The sequence below is a fragment of the Seriola aureovittata genome, chromosome 24, assembly GCF_021018895.1.
Source record: "Seriola aureovittata isolate HTS-2021-v1 ecotype China chromosome 24, ASM2101889v1, whole genome shotgun sequence".
Taxonomy (NCBI): Eukaryota; Metazoa; Chordata; class Actinopteri; order Carangiformes; family Carangidae; genus Seriola; species Seriola aureovittata.
This window is the reverse complement of record NC_079387.1, coordinates 2,329,912-2,349,594: the sequence shown is the minus strand read 5'-3', so window position 1 is coordinate 2,349,594 and position 19,683 is coordinate 2,329,912. Positions and strand designations below refer to the sequence as shown.

Here is a 19,683-nt window from a genome sequence, read left to right as displayed (position 1 = left end):
TCCCTCCGCCCGCCACACAAACAAGCTAACAGGATTTCAGACTCACTGTCAAAGTCTTAATCTTTGTGTAAGCATTGCCGAGTGCTTATCTGAATGTGAATGAGCGAGCGCGCCGAGCACAGCCTCTGCGCGAGCTGCCAACGTGTGTGTGTGTGTGTTTACTCGTACCTGGCCCTTCAGTGGATTAACATTCTTACATGGCAGCCAATAATCGGTGGCGCTGTGCCCTGGTGGCAGATGGGACATCAGTGTGGTCACTTTAATTAGCGACTTACAAGCCAGTAAAAGAAAAAAAAAAAAAAGAAGAAGAAGAAGATAACTCGGTCACCGGGCTACCGACAAGTGTCTTCCCGTGAACCTTTGCCCCACTTTGCGTCTGCCGCTTGCTCTGCTGTTTTTCAGCCATTGGCTTATGGATACCCCTCCCACACACACAAGCACACACGATGACACGCACGTGCCACACTCCGCGTTTGTGTGCACGCTTTCTGCGGAAAAAAAACCCACAGATGACAATTTTTCTCCCGTGATACGTTCATCCATATCTCCTGATTGATTTAGACTTGTTATTTGTTGCACATTAGGGGAATAGAAACCTCAGTTCATCAATGTGTCTTTCGAGATAACGCCCTCAAATCATGTTAAGTGGACATCCAATCTTTTAAATAGACTGAAATCTGTTTGACCTCAGGCAAAAATTGATTTGCGTATTGCTAATTAATTGAGGTTGTGCTTAGAATCATGAAGATGGAAGCTAGAAACGGGCGTATCAATTTAAATGATAAAAGCCAGCCAAATGTTATAGCAAAGATATCAAACATTATGCAAATGAGTGATTTAAATGGATTTTCCAAACTCTGCCAAAAATAGGGCCTAGTCAGATTTAGCCTTTTTTTTTTTTTTTTTGAGCCTGCTGCTTTTATGATTTGTTGCACCAGGAGACAGAGGTGTTCTGTGATGATATGAGACAAAGGTAATGAGATGCTTGTTAGAGTTGCACTTTACAGTATCACACACAGAAATGCACACATGAACAAGGAGAGATCAGACGGTTGCTCCTGGAGCCAGACGCACTCTGGGGATTCTCAGCTTCTTACAAGCCTTTGTTTATGTGTGTGTGTGTGTGTGTGTGTGTGTGTGTGTGTGTGTGTGTGTGTGTGTGTGTTTGCCTCTGTGCGCCCTGTAACTCTTACACTTTTTGGCAAGGGTTGAATGTAAGGCAGGAATCGCCAAAAGTGGAACAGCGAGCTTTTCTCTTCTGCTTTCACCCAACAACAACAACAACAACAAAAAAAAAAATCAACCAGCTCAAATTGGCTGTTTTCACGGCTGAGATCAGAAAGTCTGCATTCCTCAAGTCACTGACCACTTAGCTCCAGACATAGGTGTACACACACACACACGCCTATATCCACTCCTCCACACACACACACACACACACTCGCACACACCATCCCCCAACCGTTTGGGCTCTTAGCTTGGTGTGGGTCACATGCCCAGCCCCTCCTGACTTGGGTCAAACCCCCCACCCCCACCCCCAAAGGTTTTCATCACCACTAGCGAGGCCTGCCGTCGTTAAACTCCTACGGATTAGTGGGAGACTCCAGCCCGCAGACCGGCAGCCTCCTCGGCCCACCCTGGACGTCCCAAAAACTCCACATGGGCAAGACATTTAAGAGCCGGGACGGGGAGAAGACAGGAGAGGGGAGAATGGAGGAGAAAAAAAAAAAGATGGAGACACCAGAGGAACAGCACTTGGAATCCTGTCTTCTTGTCCTTCAGCAAAATGACTGTCAAGAAAAGGATGAATGAATTGTAAAGACAGAAATATAATCCATTGAGTGCTATTGGACATCTACCCCGCAAGGCCTTATCCAACCCCCCCTCCCCCCCTCCCCTTCCTGTGTTACCACACTCAAGACAGGATGACCGGTGGGCAGACAGGAACACGGGGGCCGCTGGGGGCCCTACATTAGCGTCTGGCTTGAAGATGAGGGAGGCGGTTTTCAGGTAATGACCAGAACTGCAGTTTCTATCTGGTGTGTGTGTGGAAACAGAACTCAAGACTGGACTGAACTTTTTTTCCCAGGCATTTGTAGCAATTTGTTTGGTTACACTCCACTGTGTTGCATTTAGCTTCCCATGCTTATCCTCTTAAAGACTTTATTGTAGTCATTCCTCTGCCTGTTGTGGAGATTAGACGCTTCTCGAAAAGGGAAAAGGAGAGGCCCATTGTTGCTTGCTGTTTTCGAGTCACACACGCACACACACACCTAGGCTCACACACAGGTTCAGTTCCAGTGTCTTTGTCCTACTTGCTTATTCTCTGACTTATCTATCTTGTTGTTTGTCACTTTTGTTCTTTGTAAGGCGTTCAAGGTAAACCAGTTTTTCTAAAAAGGTGGCTTGGAAGTAAATTTCTCTTGACTTCTTTTTTGCTCAGCCACTGTATCGGAGTCATTGTCACCCAGAATGCACGTGTGTTCATCAGCAAAACCTGGGGGGGGGGGGGGGGGGGGCGTCTGCAGCCGACCCAGTCCGCTCGACTTTAAATCATTGCCATCTTGAAGGGTCCTCTTCGTGGCAGGATATGGGAGACTTACAGCTACACTAACAACAACAGCCGACGATGACCGGTGCCTGCAGATTTACGGCTCAGCAGCGTATTCCTTCTGCGCATTACTCAGTGTGTATGTGAGCAACATGTGTTGCATATGCAATGTGTGTGTGTCTGAGGCAGATGATGTAAACAGGCAGGAATGGCAGCGCTTTTCAAGTCTGGACGTGTTGTTTGGACAGTCACGCTCAGGTTGAGATCCTGCCACGGTCCGCGGAGTAAAAGTTTCAGAACTGTGTGTGTGTGTGTGTGTGTGTGTGTGTGTGTATACATTCATGTGCTACTCTCATTACCACTGTGCTACAGCTGGACCGGCAACGGCTAATACACTCTGAGAGGGAGCTGAGTGATTGCACTCTGTTTGCAGATCAATGCCCTCTCTTCTAATCATCCAAGCATCCAGCCACACCTGGCCCAAGTGTTTTAATTTGGCGCGTTTAAAATGGAAACCCCCCCCCCCCCCCTCCCTTTGGCAGCTGCAGGATTTAGCCAGATGAATCAGGCCCCTGTTCAAGACGACACATCTGGGGTCATTAACAGGATGGAGGGGGGTCAGTCTTTTGAAGTCACTTCCTTACTCCTGCTCAAAGGGGACGAGGACTGTTAAATAGATAATAGGTGTCTGAACTATTTTGGGAGCACCTCATATTTAGATTTATTGGTCCATTTCAGCCCTAGTCTTTAACTTCCAAATTTGAGCAGGGGATTATGTCTGATTGAACTTCATTATGGTTCTTCTCCTCCATCACTTGCATTAGATTGTCAACCGACGAGAGAGCCGCGGTATCAATCACCCTTTGCGGCGTGTTACTTGCTTGTAACAACGTCAGACAATCGCACACGCTCCAACTACACTCAACTTCGGCCTCGGATTAAACACACTGGTTATGATGTCTGTAGGCGTGCTGAAAGAGGTCAGATTACAAGCTTTTTTTGCCGAAGTAGGGCATCCGTCCCCACATCACGATAGCTCGCCTCGTGAAGCTGGTGCTCGCAGATTGTAGCCTGAAGCCGAACAGCGTGTAATTCTAACTGACCTCACGGCTGCAGTATAGATTTGATTGTCTGGCAGCTGCTCTTGGTTGACACATATACGCACGGGCCGCTATTATGCTCCAACGTGTCGAGCTTTATAAAGTAAAGCTTTAATGTTGAATGTTATGTGAGCTACAAAAAGGACAAACAGATTTCTGTTGCCACCCTAATACAGCAGAGAAGAATGGATGGAAATAAAGTCCTGATTGCTACATTAAACAATTACATACCATTATGTTTTATCCCCAGAAGTCATTTCTTTCTTTTTGAAATAAAACAAAACAGATATTGCTGCCTTTTTCTTTTTTTTCCCCCAATGCTTCGACCACAAACTGGATTCCTTTAACCTCCATTGTACTGAAGGCAGATATCTCAGAAACGGACGCCTTAAGATCTGGGAGCATTAAAATGAAAACTGCCTGCGCGTCCAAGATACCGTGACAACTAAGCGAAGGGAACGTTCCGTAAGAACTTGAAAGGGCCTCACCTCAGCGCTTCAGCAAAGTGTTGGCTTTGTCGAGTTTGACGTCAGATGGTGAGATTGGTGACTATATTTATCGTAGCTTCCCTTTAATATTTCTAGCTTTATTGAGGCATTGTAGGCCATGTTGCTGAATAACAAGCAGAACACCTTTATGGAAATATTTGTTGTATAATAATAATTGTGATAATAGTCGCCCATTAATTGTCCACTGACTAAATGAGTAATAGATTAGGTTTTATCAGTATCATCCACCCTTACTCTTCGTCTTGTCCCACCTCCTCCTCAACCCCTCCCACTTCCCAAAAACGACCCATCATTGAAGGAGCTGCAGCTTCTTGTGTAACTAATGGACTCCATGCTGTCATCGTGACTAAGGTTTCCCACTGGGATGTCTTCCTCGGGTCCGTATCTCTGCGTCTCTGTCTCACATGTGGAGCGCACATGCCCCGTGGATGTGTGTGGATGGGTCCAGTGACATGCTCTTGAGGATTCAATGGCTTCCTCATTGCTAACTGCTTCCTTTGGCCAGAGGTGAACATGTGGGATGGCCATCATGAATTTGCACTCTAAATCCTTCCAAATGTAGCGGGATGACTGCTGGAGGGATGAGAGTGGAAGAACCTAAATCTGGTTCCCGCCATATGTCTCTTTTAATTTACACCGCCATCGCCACTGTGCTTCTGGTGATTGTGGAAAGAATCAGTATTTAGTGGAGATGTTTTTCCACTCTCAATGTATTTGTAATATTTGCAAGAAATGAAATGAATAGGGGGGAAAAAAAACAGTGTTTATATGAATCATTGAAGTTTATCCTGTGAAAAGAAAAACAACCAAAACACGCTCTTTTTCACAGCGGTTGGTCAACACATATCGGAATGAAATATGACTGTCAGAGAATACTAATAGCTTTCCTCTTGATCCTCTTTTTCTCCGGCATGTGTGTCTTGTTGATAAGGTTAAAGGTCGCCGGCGAGAGTCAGCGGTCGCGAGGGTGAGGACCTTTTGTAATGCTACCCCGTTGTAACACGCATGACTGATGTGCATGACTTTTACAGCTCTGAACTGTCCTCGAGGCTCTAAAACCTTTCACCTCAAGTGTCTAGTTAAGTTCCAGGGAGTTTGTTTCTCTCCCTCATTTAGGTCACATCTAAGAAAGGGTCTCCTTGCATGTTTTCTGCAAAAACAGCTCTAAGAGGATAAGAGTGGCTTAGCGTTGGGTTAAGCTAGGCAATCACCCGGTGGGCGTACAAAAGTGATTTTCTGGAAAGGAGTCTGAGAAGAAGAATGGGATCATTTTGAGCCAAAACGGACAGTTTTGCCGGGCTCGCTGAGGTTTGATAAGGAGATTGTAGCCATCGATGCAGCAGTCACGCGAGGGCCCCTGATGGCCTCGATTCAGCCGCACAACCAGGTGATTGTTCTCCCTATCATTTCCGCGGCAATAGGATTTTCCAATTGTTCAGCGGTCAAATCTGATTAAAGGGTCTCGGTCAACCCGAGCAACTGACAGCACTGATAAAGTGAGAGTGTGAACGGCGACAGACAGAGAAAAGCTCACGCATCTACACTCCTCTGCTATTTTTCTTTTCCATCATTTGGAGGTTGAGCTTTTTTTCTCGTTGAAACGTTTGTTTTTTGTTCATCCAGCGCTTAGCATTTTCTGCGGCTGAAGCTTGAACAAGTTATCGTGGGTTTTATGATGCTATACTTATTTTCAGTTTCGATTCCAAGTTTTTCTGTGTAAAGAAGAAAAAAAAAAAAGCAAAGCAAAAGAACATGTACAAAAGGCCACATTTTTATTTTTAATTCAGTGTCGCTAATAAAAATTCTGCTGCCAAGGAATGCTGGCAGCCCAAGTATCCAACCATTGCAGGAGGGGGGGGGGGGATCAGCAACTCCTGCTTGGTCCGAGCTGTGAAACAAGACAAAGATGCAGGCGGTCACTGGCAGGAGATCAGTGACTAAAATAAACAAACGAGGATTTAAAAATTGTGTTAATGAAAGGTGGCACATGGGGAGAGAGAGAGAGAGAGAGGATCGATGGGAACAACGAGCTAGAAATCTGAGATGGCATGCGGAGATCTCTGATCACTGAGCGACTGTCCTGGCATGCAGCCTCTGTGTTTGCCGTTCTTGCATGGAAAGTGTTGATTTTAGCGAAGCCAAAGCCTCTTAATCACCAATGAAGACCCACACAAGTGCATGCACACACACGTTAACACACACACACACACACACACACTGGCTGACAAAACAGGGGGATCCTTGTCCTGAGGCGTGCTCCAGCTCGACAAACCCATCCCTGATTCCCGTCTGATCCGAGACTAACGGCCTGCTTGCCTCTCAGCAGGGGCCCTTCTCCATTTGGAGAGGGCTTAACGTGGGACATATGGGAAAGTCTTCAGCCTGCCAGATCACTGTCTTTGCGCAGGGCCAGTGTCGGATAATGACACGCCGGAGACACGGCAAGTAGAAAATGAGAACAGAAGATCTGCCGTCAGGGCTGTTCTCGGTGACCCCGGCCACAGGACTGACCGCGCTGTCCGCCGATTGAGCGAAAAGGCACTCAGGCTTATATGATGGCTGCATGGCCTATTTTAGCCTAGAGACCCACATTTCAGCAGCAGAGTCTGGGTCACTTCACAGAGCTGTGAAAGCAGGAGCGCTGGATGTTCATTCGGATGTCTCTACATATGGAGCTCAGGGATGTCTGCACGGTTTTTCTGGCGTTTTTCAGAAAAAGCGGCGGTGTTAAAAAGGGAGAAAAAGTCAAGATGGGGTAAGTTTTGAGCTAACGCTGCTTTGAGAGAGGTTTGGCGTTCCTTTGATTTTCAAGCCTGTGAAGGAATTTGTCATTGAGGGCTGTGTAGAGCCACTGCAGTTCTCAATGAAATTCGTTTGATGTCATTGTGATTTTTGACAGCTAAATGGTGAAGAAGAAGAAGAAGAGGAATAAGAAGAGGAAGAGAGCGGAAGATTTTCATATGTTAACAGCGTGTGACGACAACACACGCACACACACACACACACAGCATTTCACCTCTAACTGCCCCCGGTGCGTTGTGATGACGCACCACTTTGTTCACCTCCTCGGTTCGTTGTCATATCAAAGCTCGAGACAGCCTGCGATCACGTGCGTGTGTTCTGTGTGTGTGTGTGTGTGTGTGTGTGTGTGTGTGTGTGTGTGTGTGTGTGTGTGTGAGTGTGTTTTGCGACAAGGAGAGGGGAACGATGGTCTGAAGATCATCAGGCCTTGGGCTGAAAATTGATTGGCCTCTAATTGTATTTCCTGGATTGCTGACGAACGCGGGATTTGAAATTCAGCCCGTGTGGCGCGAGGGTCAGGAAAGTCAAAATTTGCTTTCATCTCTACATATACGGCCCCTTCAAAATGCACGCACACACACATACACACATTCGTCCGTCCTTCCCTCTCTCCTTCTCCTCCCCTGAATGATTGTTTTCCGTAGGTTGGTGAGCTGTTTGAGATTAATCACACTCACACCGAGCAAGGCTGTTTATTTATGTAAAGAAATGCTCCGTCATCTCAGTTATATTCCATCCATCATACCCATTTAGCACGCCCGCTTTCACATGTAAATAGGTTTTTAGGCAGCTGAATTTACGGTAATGACAAACGACACTGTTTGTTTTAATGGGATGTTTGCAGGACATTTCGCCTGTTCTGTTTTCTGCAGGATTTACTGCTCTGGAAACATTTTTTTCTTTTTTTTTATATTTCAGTGCACTTTTTTCATGCTTTTGGGGCCGCATTAGTTGATAATCATCTCTCTCTCTCTCTCTCTGTCATTCTCTAATGACTTATTAGTGACTTGATTGAAAAGAAATGCGTCATAAGTAGTTTGTTGATGTTTGTAGTCGGTGCAGCATTTATAGTGATTACTGGGAGGTAACTGTCCAGAGCATCTTGTTTGTGTTGTTGCGCCGCATGAGTTACTAAGGAAAATAAGATAACAACAAGTAGTTCTGGCAGAATCTTGTATTTAAGGCAGGGAAGACATCACAGCGGAGCTAAAAACATTATGTCATCAGTCGGGGATGTAATTTGTTGTTTGACGTTGAACCTGCACTTTAGATGTTTTTGAAAAGAGCTTTAACTTTTACCGGCGATATAGAATACATTTTTCTTCCAAGTGGATTCAGTTTTTCTGTCCACATTAAGTGTAGTAGTCCCTCAGCGCCACCTAAACTTCAAAGCCTTTCAGTGCTCTGTCGCCGCCGTCAGAGCTCAGACGTGTGTCCGGCGAGATGCCACACATCTGTGCCGTCTGCGACAAGGGGAACTTTGAAATGTTAGCGATATGGAAAGCGAGGCAGCTCCCTGCATCTGTTTAGAAAAACACAAAGGGTCTCTTTCAGGTGTGCAGGAATGCACTATATCCAACACACCCCTCGACACGGGTGGGGTGGGTGGGTGGGTGGGGGGGCGTGGGCCAAGGCATCAAAGTGTTTCTTACCATCCTGCCACTTGGTAATGTGAAGGTCACTGAGGTCTCACCAGTCACAGTGAGCGTTGCTGGGAAGTTTGTCTGGAAATTATGCAAGAACGGCCGCACCAGCTACAAAAATAAACGCTGATATCATTCATTTAATTTTACATTGATTGCTTCAAGGGGCTTGTTTGGCGCATGTTTTCGTGCATTCGGCATCAGAATAATTTTGACTCCATCTGTTGGCCTGCCTAATGATATTTCCACCATTTCTCATTTCAGGCTTAATTTTGAAACGCACCTTTACATATTTTATCCTGCATCGTACATCACTCTCCTTCTGTTGCTGAATTTTAGTTCAACAAATCAACAAAACAGCTGACAGGAGAGCAATTTGTGACTTTCATAAACAGTTCCTCTGAGAGAGAGAGCACCATTAAAACTTGCTAAACAAATGCTTAATCATCCACTATATTGTCTACATTCATGTTATTTATCATTATTTTCCACTATTTTTCATACAAAATGAGCAGATAGATAGTGTTCTTCCAGTTACCATCTGTTTTGGATCAAGATATAGATTCACAACTTAAGACATAGCTTTAAAATCTTTATTATTGTGCAGTGGACAGAATATTTTTGATCCAGATTAGCTGCAGAGCGTCTGAGGATTGTGAAAATCCTTTCAAAATCCTTATGGAAATGCCCGTCTATGTGACTACAGTGTCATGATAAATACGCAAGAGGCACTGTCGCTGTAACTGTAGGTGGTCACCCGCCCAAATCCCCTCTGTCCAAGAAATACCCCTACTAGCCACGCTTATCATGCCTGTTGGCCAGTCCTTGACCTGGTGTCGTCGTCTCCGGACTCCAAAGCTGTCTATAGGATGTGCTGATTAAGGCCAGCATTTAAAGCAGGAACTGGAGCAATCTGCCACCAGCCCTGCCGCCTGCAGGCCTGCCTGCCTGCCTCTTCGACTGTTCATTCAGCATCTATAGCGCCCTGATTACAGTCGGCTTTATGGCTCAGCCGGGACAGATGGTGCGGCTAGCACCGTCCTGCCTGCCTGTGCTCATTCCCACCCGCTGCCAGAGATGATCACAGGAGAATTACCAGGAAATGATGATATAATGAAGCACGTAGGAAACATATGCATATCACAGTTTGGTATGAATATGCAGCACTACACGAGAAATTGTGTTGTGGATCAGCATACATATATCGCTACTATTATAAATACTGTATTATACTGTAAATAAAGTTTCTCCCAAACTCCTCCTTGTTTCATGCACCATGGAAAGTCCTAAAATAATCAGGTTTTTCATGGTTAAAGGAATAGTTCTCTCTTTATATGCATTAAACTCCTGAGATATAGTGAGTAATTTACTGAGCTTTATAGGAGCTTACCTTTGCAGAGAGCCAGGCTAGCTGTTTCCCCCTGTTTCCAGTCTTTATGCTAAGCTAAGCTAACTGCCAGCTGAGTGAACAGACATGACAGTGCTATTGCTTTCCTCATCTAACTCTTGCAAAATGCTTTCATTGGCCTCACCACATGAACTTTGGCTGTAAATGTGTAGGACTTAAACTCCAGCCCTGCCGTCACACTGACAAACACACGAGTCATGGGTTTGAGACCGGAGGTGATGGACAATATACAACAGACATTTTCAACCCTGGTAGTCCGCATCAGCTGTGTCATGCGAGTCTTTCCCTTTGTTTTTTGTTTTAAAGTGTCATAAAATCCAGATGATTCCCAGCTGACAACGTCAAAACCCTTCTTTTGTCAAGACGCTCCCTATTTAACAATAGCCGGCTGTCACTCCCCGTCCTGCGCTGCTCCCGAATGTCAGTTTTATCTGATCATTTCCGTTTACATGATCCCAGCTGGCTGCAAGATCATCTCACGCAGCTTATCTGGTACTGTGCTAGTCTATTTTTGATTTATTTATTTATTTATTTCCACAGAATCCGAAAGTGAATCCACGTAGGGTCGAAGTTCACCCTGTAGCTCGAGGGATAAAGATGACATGTGGGTCTTATTCAGATGGAAACAGGCAGAGGCATTTTGCACCGTTCGCCGCCTGTTTTGCATGCAGCTTGCAGTGTGTTAGCGGCGGTAAAAATTGAAGCACAGATTGTTTTTTTCGAGCAGACCAGGTCTTGAAGGTCAAGGTCACTCACTCGTTTTTGCTGCTGTGATTGCACTTAATTCAAGCCATCAGCAGACACACATGCGGCTGCGCACGGACAAAACGCCCACAAAATCAAACAAGTTAGTTGCGCGTTTTGTACTCTACTGTTGGACAGTGTTCCCCAACATAGCGAACAGAGCAGTAGTTGGGATTCAGTCCAGGAAAAAAAAAAAAAACACTCATCCATCTTGCGTTTCTGGCATTGACTCAGCTCCATTCTCTCTCATTTTCACTCTGGGCCCTTTTGTGTGTGTGTGTGTGTGTGTGTGTGTGCGTGTGTGTGTGTGTGCTTGTGTAAATCACAATTGAAGGATGCAATCATCCATTTCTAACAACAAACATTTTATAAAATAGGAAAACTGCTTCGAAAATAGTTCCCATTCTAGATGTTTACAGCGGTACCTTTGAGTCTGCTTATGACTTTGACGCTTTGCATTCGGCATGTCAGCATTTCAGACAGTTTAAAAACCAGCATAATTCGGAGTGTAATTCATACCGGCTCTTCTAAAAGGCGAGATTCAACAAGAGGAACGTTTGGATCTTGGCATCAGGGAACTGCGCCTTAAAGAGCGGCATGCTCTAAAGAAACTCTGGCCCTCATCAAGAGACAATGTTCCGTTTATTCAGGATAATCTAGATCCACAGTTATTATCTGAGGACTTATGAGGCCATCATAAGAAGGAGGAGGAGGAGGGTGGTAAAGTTTACACAGTGCATGACTGGAACACAGGAGGTTGCGCTGTATTTGCCACATGAGTACGAGCAGCACAGCTGAAGAGAAAAACAGCCATGATTCTACCTGAACGATCTGCAGGAGGTGTTGTGGCAAAAACGCCACAGTGCTGACAGTCGAACATGGAAATCGTCTGTGTAGAAAGTATCCGTGTTATTTAATGTGGTACGTACTGAAGAGGGTGACATGTCTCCTGTGTGCAGGATGGAAGAGACGGTGCGGTCGCTGCTGCAGAATCAGGGCGTCCTGGAGCAGACTGCTGTGGACACAGTGGACATCATGAAGGCCTATAAGGTAAACCACCGTGCCCTGAATCTCTTAGTGTCTCTCACTAAACTGACAGTGAATATTTGGTCCTAAGAATCAGCTGGAGAATATAGGACCTGTAAATATAGGGCCTGGATGGACCTGAAAATGTAGGGCCTGTAAAATGAAGCGTTAGCACATGTTGTTTAGCTGGTTAAAAAGTAATTGAATAATGAAAGATGACAAAAGAAAGGAACCTAAAAGAACCTGCAAGTTCACTGATGATATATCGTTACAGTCTGTGTTTATTTACTGATTTCGCACTGATCATTTCCTGGTTTAATATCCACAGTGTTGAATAAAGGCAGGCCGAGCTAAGGTGACAGTGTTCATTGCTGACCGCGTTATATAAGAGAAATAGCTGCTGGGATTGAACAGAGAGACAGAAAGAAGAAGAAATGCGGTGTACCTCCGAAGTAAGGGGTCACCTTCGGGGTCGCGCTTCACAGTTTGGAGCCCAAACGTGTTTACAGCAGCGCTGCGGCGCTGAAATGCCGTTGCCTCAGTCTGTCTGTCATCAGTGCGATGTTATTCACTTCCCCGCCTGGGGAGCTGTAACCACAGAAAGTCTGTAGTCTTCAGAAGAATGCCTCTCCCCAGTATTTATTCAGCATCTACGTCTCTTTATGTTTCACAAGGAGCATATGATTCTTACAGTGTCCTTAAATCAGCGTCCACATCCATCCTGGAAAAAAAAGGAGCAAAAATGCCTCCAGGGAACAGAATAAAAGGGGCACCACTAGTGCAAGCGAGTATGCAATAAAGAGTGTCTGTATAAATGACTACATGAAAATTGATAGTCTCATACCAAACAAGTCCGCAACTATCTTCTCAATTACTGAACACTCAGCTAATTGTTTAGACCACAAAACAGTTTCCCACAGCCCAAGGTCGCATCTTCAAATCACTCCTTTTAAATGAGACCCAGGGTTATTTAAAACACAGAAAATCAGCTAATTCTCACATTCAAGACGCTGTAAAACAAGAATTTTTGCTATTCTTGCTTGACTTCCATTAATTCACTGCTGATCCAGTCATTGACTGACTCACTGACTAGTTGTTTTAACTGTAATAAATGTTATTTGACTACAGCAGTTCAGCTTTTGATGATGCCATATAGAACATTTGGTGAAATACGTTAAGTTTATGTCACAGCTACCTGTAACGGGGTGTGTTAAGACCCAATTGCAGCACAACCAAACAGGTGAATAGTTGGTAATGACTTTAATTAAAGAACCGGCAGAGATATTGCACACAGGTGGGTATAGGGGATACGGGAAGGGGTCCGGGGCCGGAGATGCAGAGCAGGTGAGGAAAGTCTTGCATAATACTAGAACAGCAAAGCGCGAGTGAACCGGGGGGGTTGCATATATACTGGCTAAATTAGAGATGGAGTGCAGCTGGGGGCAACAGGTGAGGACCGTGAGGCTGATGAGGAGGTGTGGCAGAGTGGAGAGTGAGACAGAGGCAGGGCGAGTGGAAAAACACTGGCTGTGACAGCTACCGTGGCTGTAGACGCTTGGTCTTGGTGTTTGATGAAGGACTTGATTGGATAAATAGACACAATTTCTGACCATTAATTTACTGTCGATCCACTCAAGGATTAATTGTCGACTAATTGGTTGAAATTGTCAATGAATTGTAGAATTGTGGATGTAATAGATAACTCCAACTTACTGTTAAATATGAACTTGATCACTTTAAGAAGGTAAATGGTTTAAATCTCTCCCTCCACACGGATGTGGAGACTTTAAACTATCACTATCACACTTTCCGTTCCTACGCGGAGAAGTGCTGTTGCTGGGGCTGTATTCTGTGTATTCAGCAGACAGACTCAATAACTTGAAAGGGCAGCGTGAGGGACAAGGTTCCCACCCCTCTCCCACTCCAGACTCTCTGTGTGGAGATTATTACGGAGCCCTTTAACGCCGTCTGATGAGCGGCCTCTAAAAAAAAGCAAACGGCAGCCTCTCACAGGCCAAACAAAAGCAAACTTATAACCGTGACTATAAAGCATCGCCTTGAAACAATTGTGTGATGGAATCAAGCAAGATTGAAAACCTAATATATGTTTAGAGCAGATTGGATCGAGCTGAAAACAGAGCGCTCTGAAGGACATTATTTCCAGTCTCTATTAGGAGAGAGAAGCAGCTTATTGTCTGCTGCGTTTGGATGTAGAAAAGCCGAGATGCAAGCCATCCATCAGCGCCGCTAACTTCCACGTTGTCCTGCACGTAAACTCTCGGTATCTTCTGGTTTGACAATTATCTGTCAAAAGCTCACGCGGGAATGAAAGATGTGCACGGTGATATATCACAGTCTATCACAGAAAAGCAACAGTTGCTTCATTCGAACTCCCACTCTGTAGATTCACCTATAGGGTTCAGTATTGTTAGACAGGGGTTGTAAGTGAATAACACAATCCAGCTGGAAGACATGACAGCTTTTAATATTTCTGTAACCAAAATTTAATGGATATTTAATAGGATGAGAAAATGCTGCTGTCGGGATAAATCTTATATTGCAGTTGTTTTAATTAAAACTTGCAGTTAATCTAGTTAGAGCTGTGACTAATGGCTTTCTTCAACATTGATTTATCTCTGTTATTTCTATGATTAATTGTCGGCTCCCAATTTAAAGGTAGGGACCCCACGAAGGGGTCGCAAGATAAATCTGAGAGGTGATGAATAGGTCATGGAATAAGAAAAATATTGTTCTTATTTGTAATTTGAATCCTTCCTTTCTGACTTTTCTCTCATTGTTCGCTGTTTCCTGTTTGTTACTGGAAAGTTTGTTTTTTTTCCCCCCAAGGCCTCTAACAGGAAAATCACTCAACCGCTGAGAGAATTCATAGATGCCTGCAGGCAGATACTGCTTCATTTCAAGACATCACCTGCCAAACTGGACTTTAAAATGACACAAAATATCATAAAGCCTCCCACATAAATAGCTCGTCTTCCCTCGACCGACAGTTTAAAAAATATATTTAAAATGTTGTTCTGTTACTAGTTTATCCCTGATAAGTCATATATCTTGATATACTGGATTATACAATTGGTGAAGTAAATAACTTTTACAGCAAACCGCTCAAAACTCAAGAAAATATTCGACATGTGACGAGCGGCTGCGAGCAGCTGCTGCTTTACTCTAAGGGGCTCTCCCGCTGAAAAGGTTGGGAGCCGCTCGTTTAGCTGTAAAATTGTGAAGAAAGCCCATTATCCACGTCCCCTTTCTGTGATTTTGGCTTTTTTTTTCTTCCTCTGAAGACCCCTCACAGCTATTCAAATGAAACGACCTGAGAGCGGTGGAGGAGAATAACGCTCTTGAGGTGAACTGTTATCAACCCTGCAGATATTTTTCAGAGTGATCGCAGCCGCTGTAGCTCTGTAAAATGCAGATGCAAACAATGAAGAATGCCCATCATAGTTCCCCGGAGCCCAAGGTGATGTCCTGAAATTGTATTCACTCAACAACAGTCAAGAATCCAGTGCTGTTTGGTTTACTATACTACAAGAGAGGCAAAAAAAACAGACAATCTTTTGTTTATTAATTCATCAACTAGTTATTTCATCTGTAATTGTATTTATTTATTGAAATAGCTTGAACATGCTATCGCCATGACATTTTTTTTCACGGCATACTGGTCGGAGGAATAGATGCTCAGTGAGTTATATTCCTCGCAGAAAGATGAATGTGACAGGGAGCATCGTCGTGTTTTGTTCTTGCAGTTTTTCCGGTGCTAGCCAGAACGAGCCTAATTAGTAGCTAGTTATTACCAGTAGTTAATTATCGCAGATGCCAGAAAGACAAAAAAAAAAAAACACAAGAGAAAGGAAACAGAGGAATAGATGGCTGGCAAAGAGACAGAGAGAGACAGAAACACAGCGAGGGCAAAGAATGAGACTGCGGGATCCCATAATACAGACAAGATGAGAGCCCCCAAGGTCACTGCCACTCTTCGGAAAACAAGTGAAACATGATTAGGGATTAGGGGATGTTTTGGAGCTCTGTTGTCGAAGCTACCTCCCTGTTGTCCCATCTGCCCATCTGATCCTCTCCCCTTCTCTCTTTCCACGTCTTTCACTTTTCTCCTTCCCTCTGATTTCTGCCTTTCACGGCTCCTTACCCATTTTTCATTTTGCCTGGAAACATTTGTCATACCTCTCTCTTTTGAACGCTTTCCTTCCCATCTGCTCAGGTTTTTACTTGCCAAATTTCCCCTTTTTTTTTCTCTCTCCCTCTAACCTCGTCTCGTTGTGTGTGTCAGGATAAACTCTCAGAGGAAGTGCAGAAGCAGCACGATGGCCCCGAAGAGAGCGGCTCCCTGCCGGCTACTCAAGTGGAGCTGGACCCCGGGCTTCTGCCGAGCGCAGATCCTGATGCCAGCCAAGCAGAAGAAGACAAAGACAAAACCAAGCTCCTTCTGGAGCGCCTCAAGACCCTGGAGGTAACTACTTCACCACCACGCTCTTTCTTTTTTCTTCCTATCTTGACTGCTTTGACTTTCCCCTTTGTTTCCTTTCTCTCTACCTGCTTGGTTCGTCTTTATTCCTTCATTCTTTCTTTGCATCGACCACACTTTCCAGCCACCCCTGGCTATCCTTTTGTGGCCAGCCTGTCTGCCAGTTGTCAGAGAGTCCTTGCTTCAGTTATGTCTGAAAGCATGACAGCTCATCAAATTCTCCAGTCCTCTTCATTTGGAGAGCGGAGTCATCCTGTGAGAGTCACCGCAGGGGCCTCGGGCTGTACTACAGCTTTTGGTTTGTTTTCCTCTGCGCTCGGGGATTTAAAGCTGCGCTCCACCATGAGCCTCAAGCAGCAGCCGAGGCGGGAGCACAGCCACAGTCATCCATGCTGATTGTTTTTTTTTTTTTACTCAAGCCACTGGACACACATCCTCTCAGATCTCTTCAGCAAATAAAGGACTCAGACTTAATTAAATGAAGCCTTCGGTCTTACTTACTCATTCAAATGTGGCTCCACATGGCTTTTTCATGATGTGGAAGGCGTGTAACATACAGTTTTTCGCCTTGTCTCAAATCATGCACAATGCTTTGTAAAAAATAAAGGAAGTAATTCCATCATTAAAGGAGCTGACCGACATCGTCTTCTAACAAGAAGCTAAAGTACCTGCTTTAAAAAATAAAGCTGTATTAATTCAGACTGATTAGAGGCTTTCAGTGCACACACATAAAGAAGAAGAGAAAGTTAACCTAAATTACAGCAAAGTGGCAGATAATTGCCTGTTGCTCCTCAGCTGTAAGTTATCTTCACAGCCTGGCAGGAAGTATGGTTAACCTGTCCCGGTAATCCATCTGATGAAGCACATTACCTAAACATTACATTTTAAATGGCTTTATCAAAAGTGATCTGCCATTTTATTCCATTCCGCTGTGCAGGTGATGGATGCACCGCCGGCTAAAGCGGCAAAAACAAGGCAGAGGCGATACATCACTGCCTCGCGCTGTGCATAAATTCCACTGACACTAAGTAAGCACTGCCCCATGTGCTTATTTCTCCTGCTCAACGGATACTGTTCATTAAGCTGGGCCCCCGGCACACGCTGCAGTCTGTAGCTGGTGGCTCAAATGAATACATCCAGATTGTGTGAGAGAAATGCCTGATGACATAAATGACAAAATTACCCATGAATCCACAGTGGAGCGTTTACAATCATGCTACATGATAAATCTTTGCAGCGGACTGTATGTTGAAAGGAGTGACATTTATTATCCGATAAGAAGAAGAAGAAGAAGAAAAACACATTGCAGGAAAAGAAATCACAAATACTCAAATGAATTGAAGTATGTAGGAAGAATATTACTGCAGTTTTACATAAGAATAAGATTCTTTTAAAGCTGCACTAATCACGTTTCCATAGTCACAGTGGATCAAGCGATTGTGTTCGGTGTGAAAGGTGTCACTGGCACCACTCAGCTCTGCAGAGCATTTTAGCCACTCGTGGCTCATTATTTAGGTTCTGTGGGCCCCTAAACTCCACTCTCATCGACCTAGTTTCCAGGCAGCTGTTTTTCCACGAAACAGCTCTGATAAACCAGCTGCATGCTACCTGTCCAACACCCGGATAGCAGACGCACAAGGTTAGCGACTGGCTTGTGAAGAAAGTAAAATCATTAGCTGCTAAAGGAGAGTGAATATTGGACTTAAATCTTCCAGGTGGTCAAAAATATAACAGACGAAGTCTAATGTTGCCTTAGCCTTAAAAATGTTTTTAATATTTGTGTCAATTACCAAGGTGTTGGAGACATCAGTCATCTGTCACAACTTCCACAAGCTTGAAAAGTGTGAAATATTCCAATGTGTGTATGTCATGATTAACATTAGAAATACCACAGGTTTTTTATTTTTTATTTATTTTTTTTATCAAATGATCAACGATAGAGGGAAAATGTTTTAGCCTCTTCACTGCAATGCATGCTGTGAGTCCAAATGACACTGGGATTCTTGTATCAGCGTTTAACGGCTCGCGTGTCACTTAACAATAAAGCTGGAATCAAATTTACGACGGGGGCTGTTGTAACAAAACACCACTTTAGTTGCATCTTGTAACTATCGACTGGAGATTTAAATAACGCTTCATCTTATCCTTGAGTTAGAGGAAAGGGCTCTTGCGTAGGTGTTCTGCTGACTGAATCAACACTTGTTAAAAAGTGATTACTTTAATTTGCTGTTGCACAAAAATAAACAGATTTCAGGGGTATTTTTTTTTAATACAACTCATGACATCAATTATAACGCTTAACTTTTTAGAGAAACGCAGCTTACTTAATCTCCTTTTAGAAAAAAAAAAAAAAAATGGAGATTTCATCCACGAAGCAAAACATTAGAAAAAGAAGCGTTCTTTAATTACATTACGTCTGCACCCATGACTGTGTTTACGGCCGCGAGGGTTTCATTAGTGGGTGTTGCTTCCTGGTTGGCATAATTGGAATGTTTTTTTGTTTGTAATTATGTTTCTCATGCTTTCATCGAAGGAAAGGTAGTTTCTACTAAAGGGCAGAGGGCGGGAGGAAGCGAGGCCGGCTGACAGCTCCTAATACGGAGCCTACTCCTGACAAATTGGAAACTCCCCGAGATCAATAGGGCGCCGCCTCACCGCTTTGGCGAGCGGAGGAGATATTCTTATTAGGGTCCAAAACTCAGAAAGGCTCGCTGCCGCCCCAAAGTTCAGCATCGTAACTGCCATCCCCTTGACCTTTTTCTCTGTGGTTCTTTGTAAATTTTTTATTGGCGATCCGGGCTCAGCGTTGACATATGACCTTTGTGGAGCAAGTCTCCACTTAGCTGCAGCTCTGCTTGATTGCTACCTCTGTCTCCACCGCTGTTGGTTTGTTGTATCAAATGTAACCGAAGCCCCTGCACGGTTTGTGCTGCATTGACACCGGATGTGTGTGTGTGTGTTTTTTTACAGGAGGAAAATTCTGCCTTGGCCTTGGAGAACGAGAGCCAGAGGGAGCAGTATGAATGCTGTCTGGATGAGGTGAGTGTCTGACAGCCTGCAACCGTCTCGGAAAGATGTTTTGCTCACCTTGAGAGGTCCACAAGTGTTATTTGAATTCCTTTTGAGCTTAAGATTAAAGTTTTAATGAGGTCCTGCAGAGCATATTGTGTTTCTCACAGGTTGTCAATTTACTTGAACCTGTGGCTTCAGGGGCGCAGGGGGTGAATTGTTGATATTAACAATCCATTTGGAAAACAGTGTCTGATAATTTTCAGGCACTAAAAGCTCTCATCTCTCACTTTAATAAAGAAACTAGAGTTTCAGTTGCCCTAAGCTAAGCATTAATAATAACTTGCTAAAGTCTGATTTCTGCATTTAAAAAAAAAAAAGAATTATTTCTGA

The 19,683-nt window shown here is 44.3% G+C and overlaps 1 protein-coding gene across 7 annotated transcripts in view; it reads left to right on the top strand.

Annotated features, from left to right (window-relative positions):
* Nucleotides 1-19,683, top strand: part of LOC130165303 (nck-associated protein 5-like) — a 126,045-nt gene that overhangs the window by 75,690 nt on the left and 30,672 nt on the right. For all 7 annotated transcript variants that reach the window (XM_056370452.1, XM_056370453.1, XM_056370454.1 and 4 more), the window contains 3 exons: nucleotides 11,717-11,807; nucleotides 16,087-16,266; nucleotides 19,252-19,320. In XM_056370452.1, coding sequence (XP_056226427.1) covers nucleotides 11,717-11,807; nucleotides 16,087-16,266; nucleotides 19,252-19,320 — 340 coding nt within the window. The remainder of the gene's footprint in view (nucleotides 1-11,716; nucleotides 11,808-16,086; nucleotides 16,267-19,251; nucleotides 19,321-19,683) is intronic.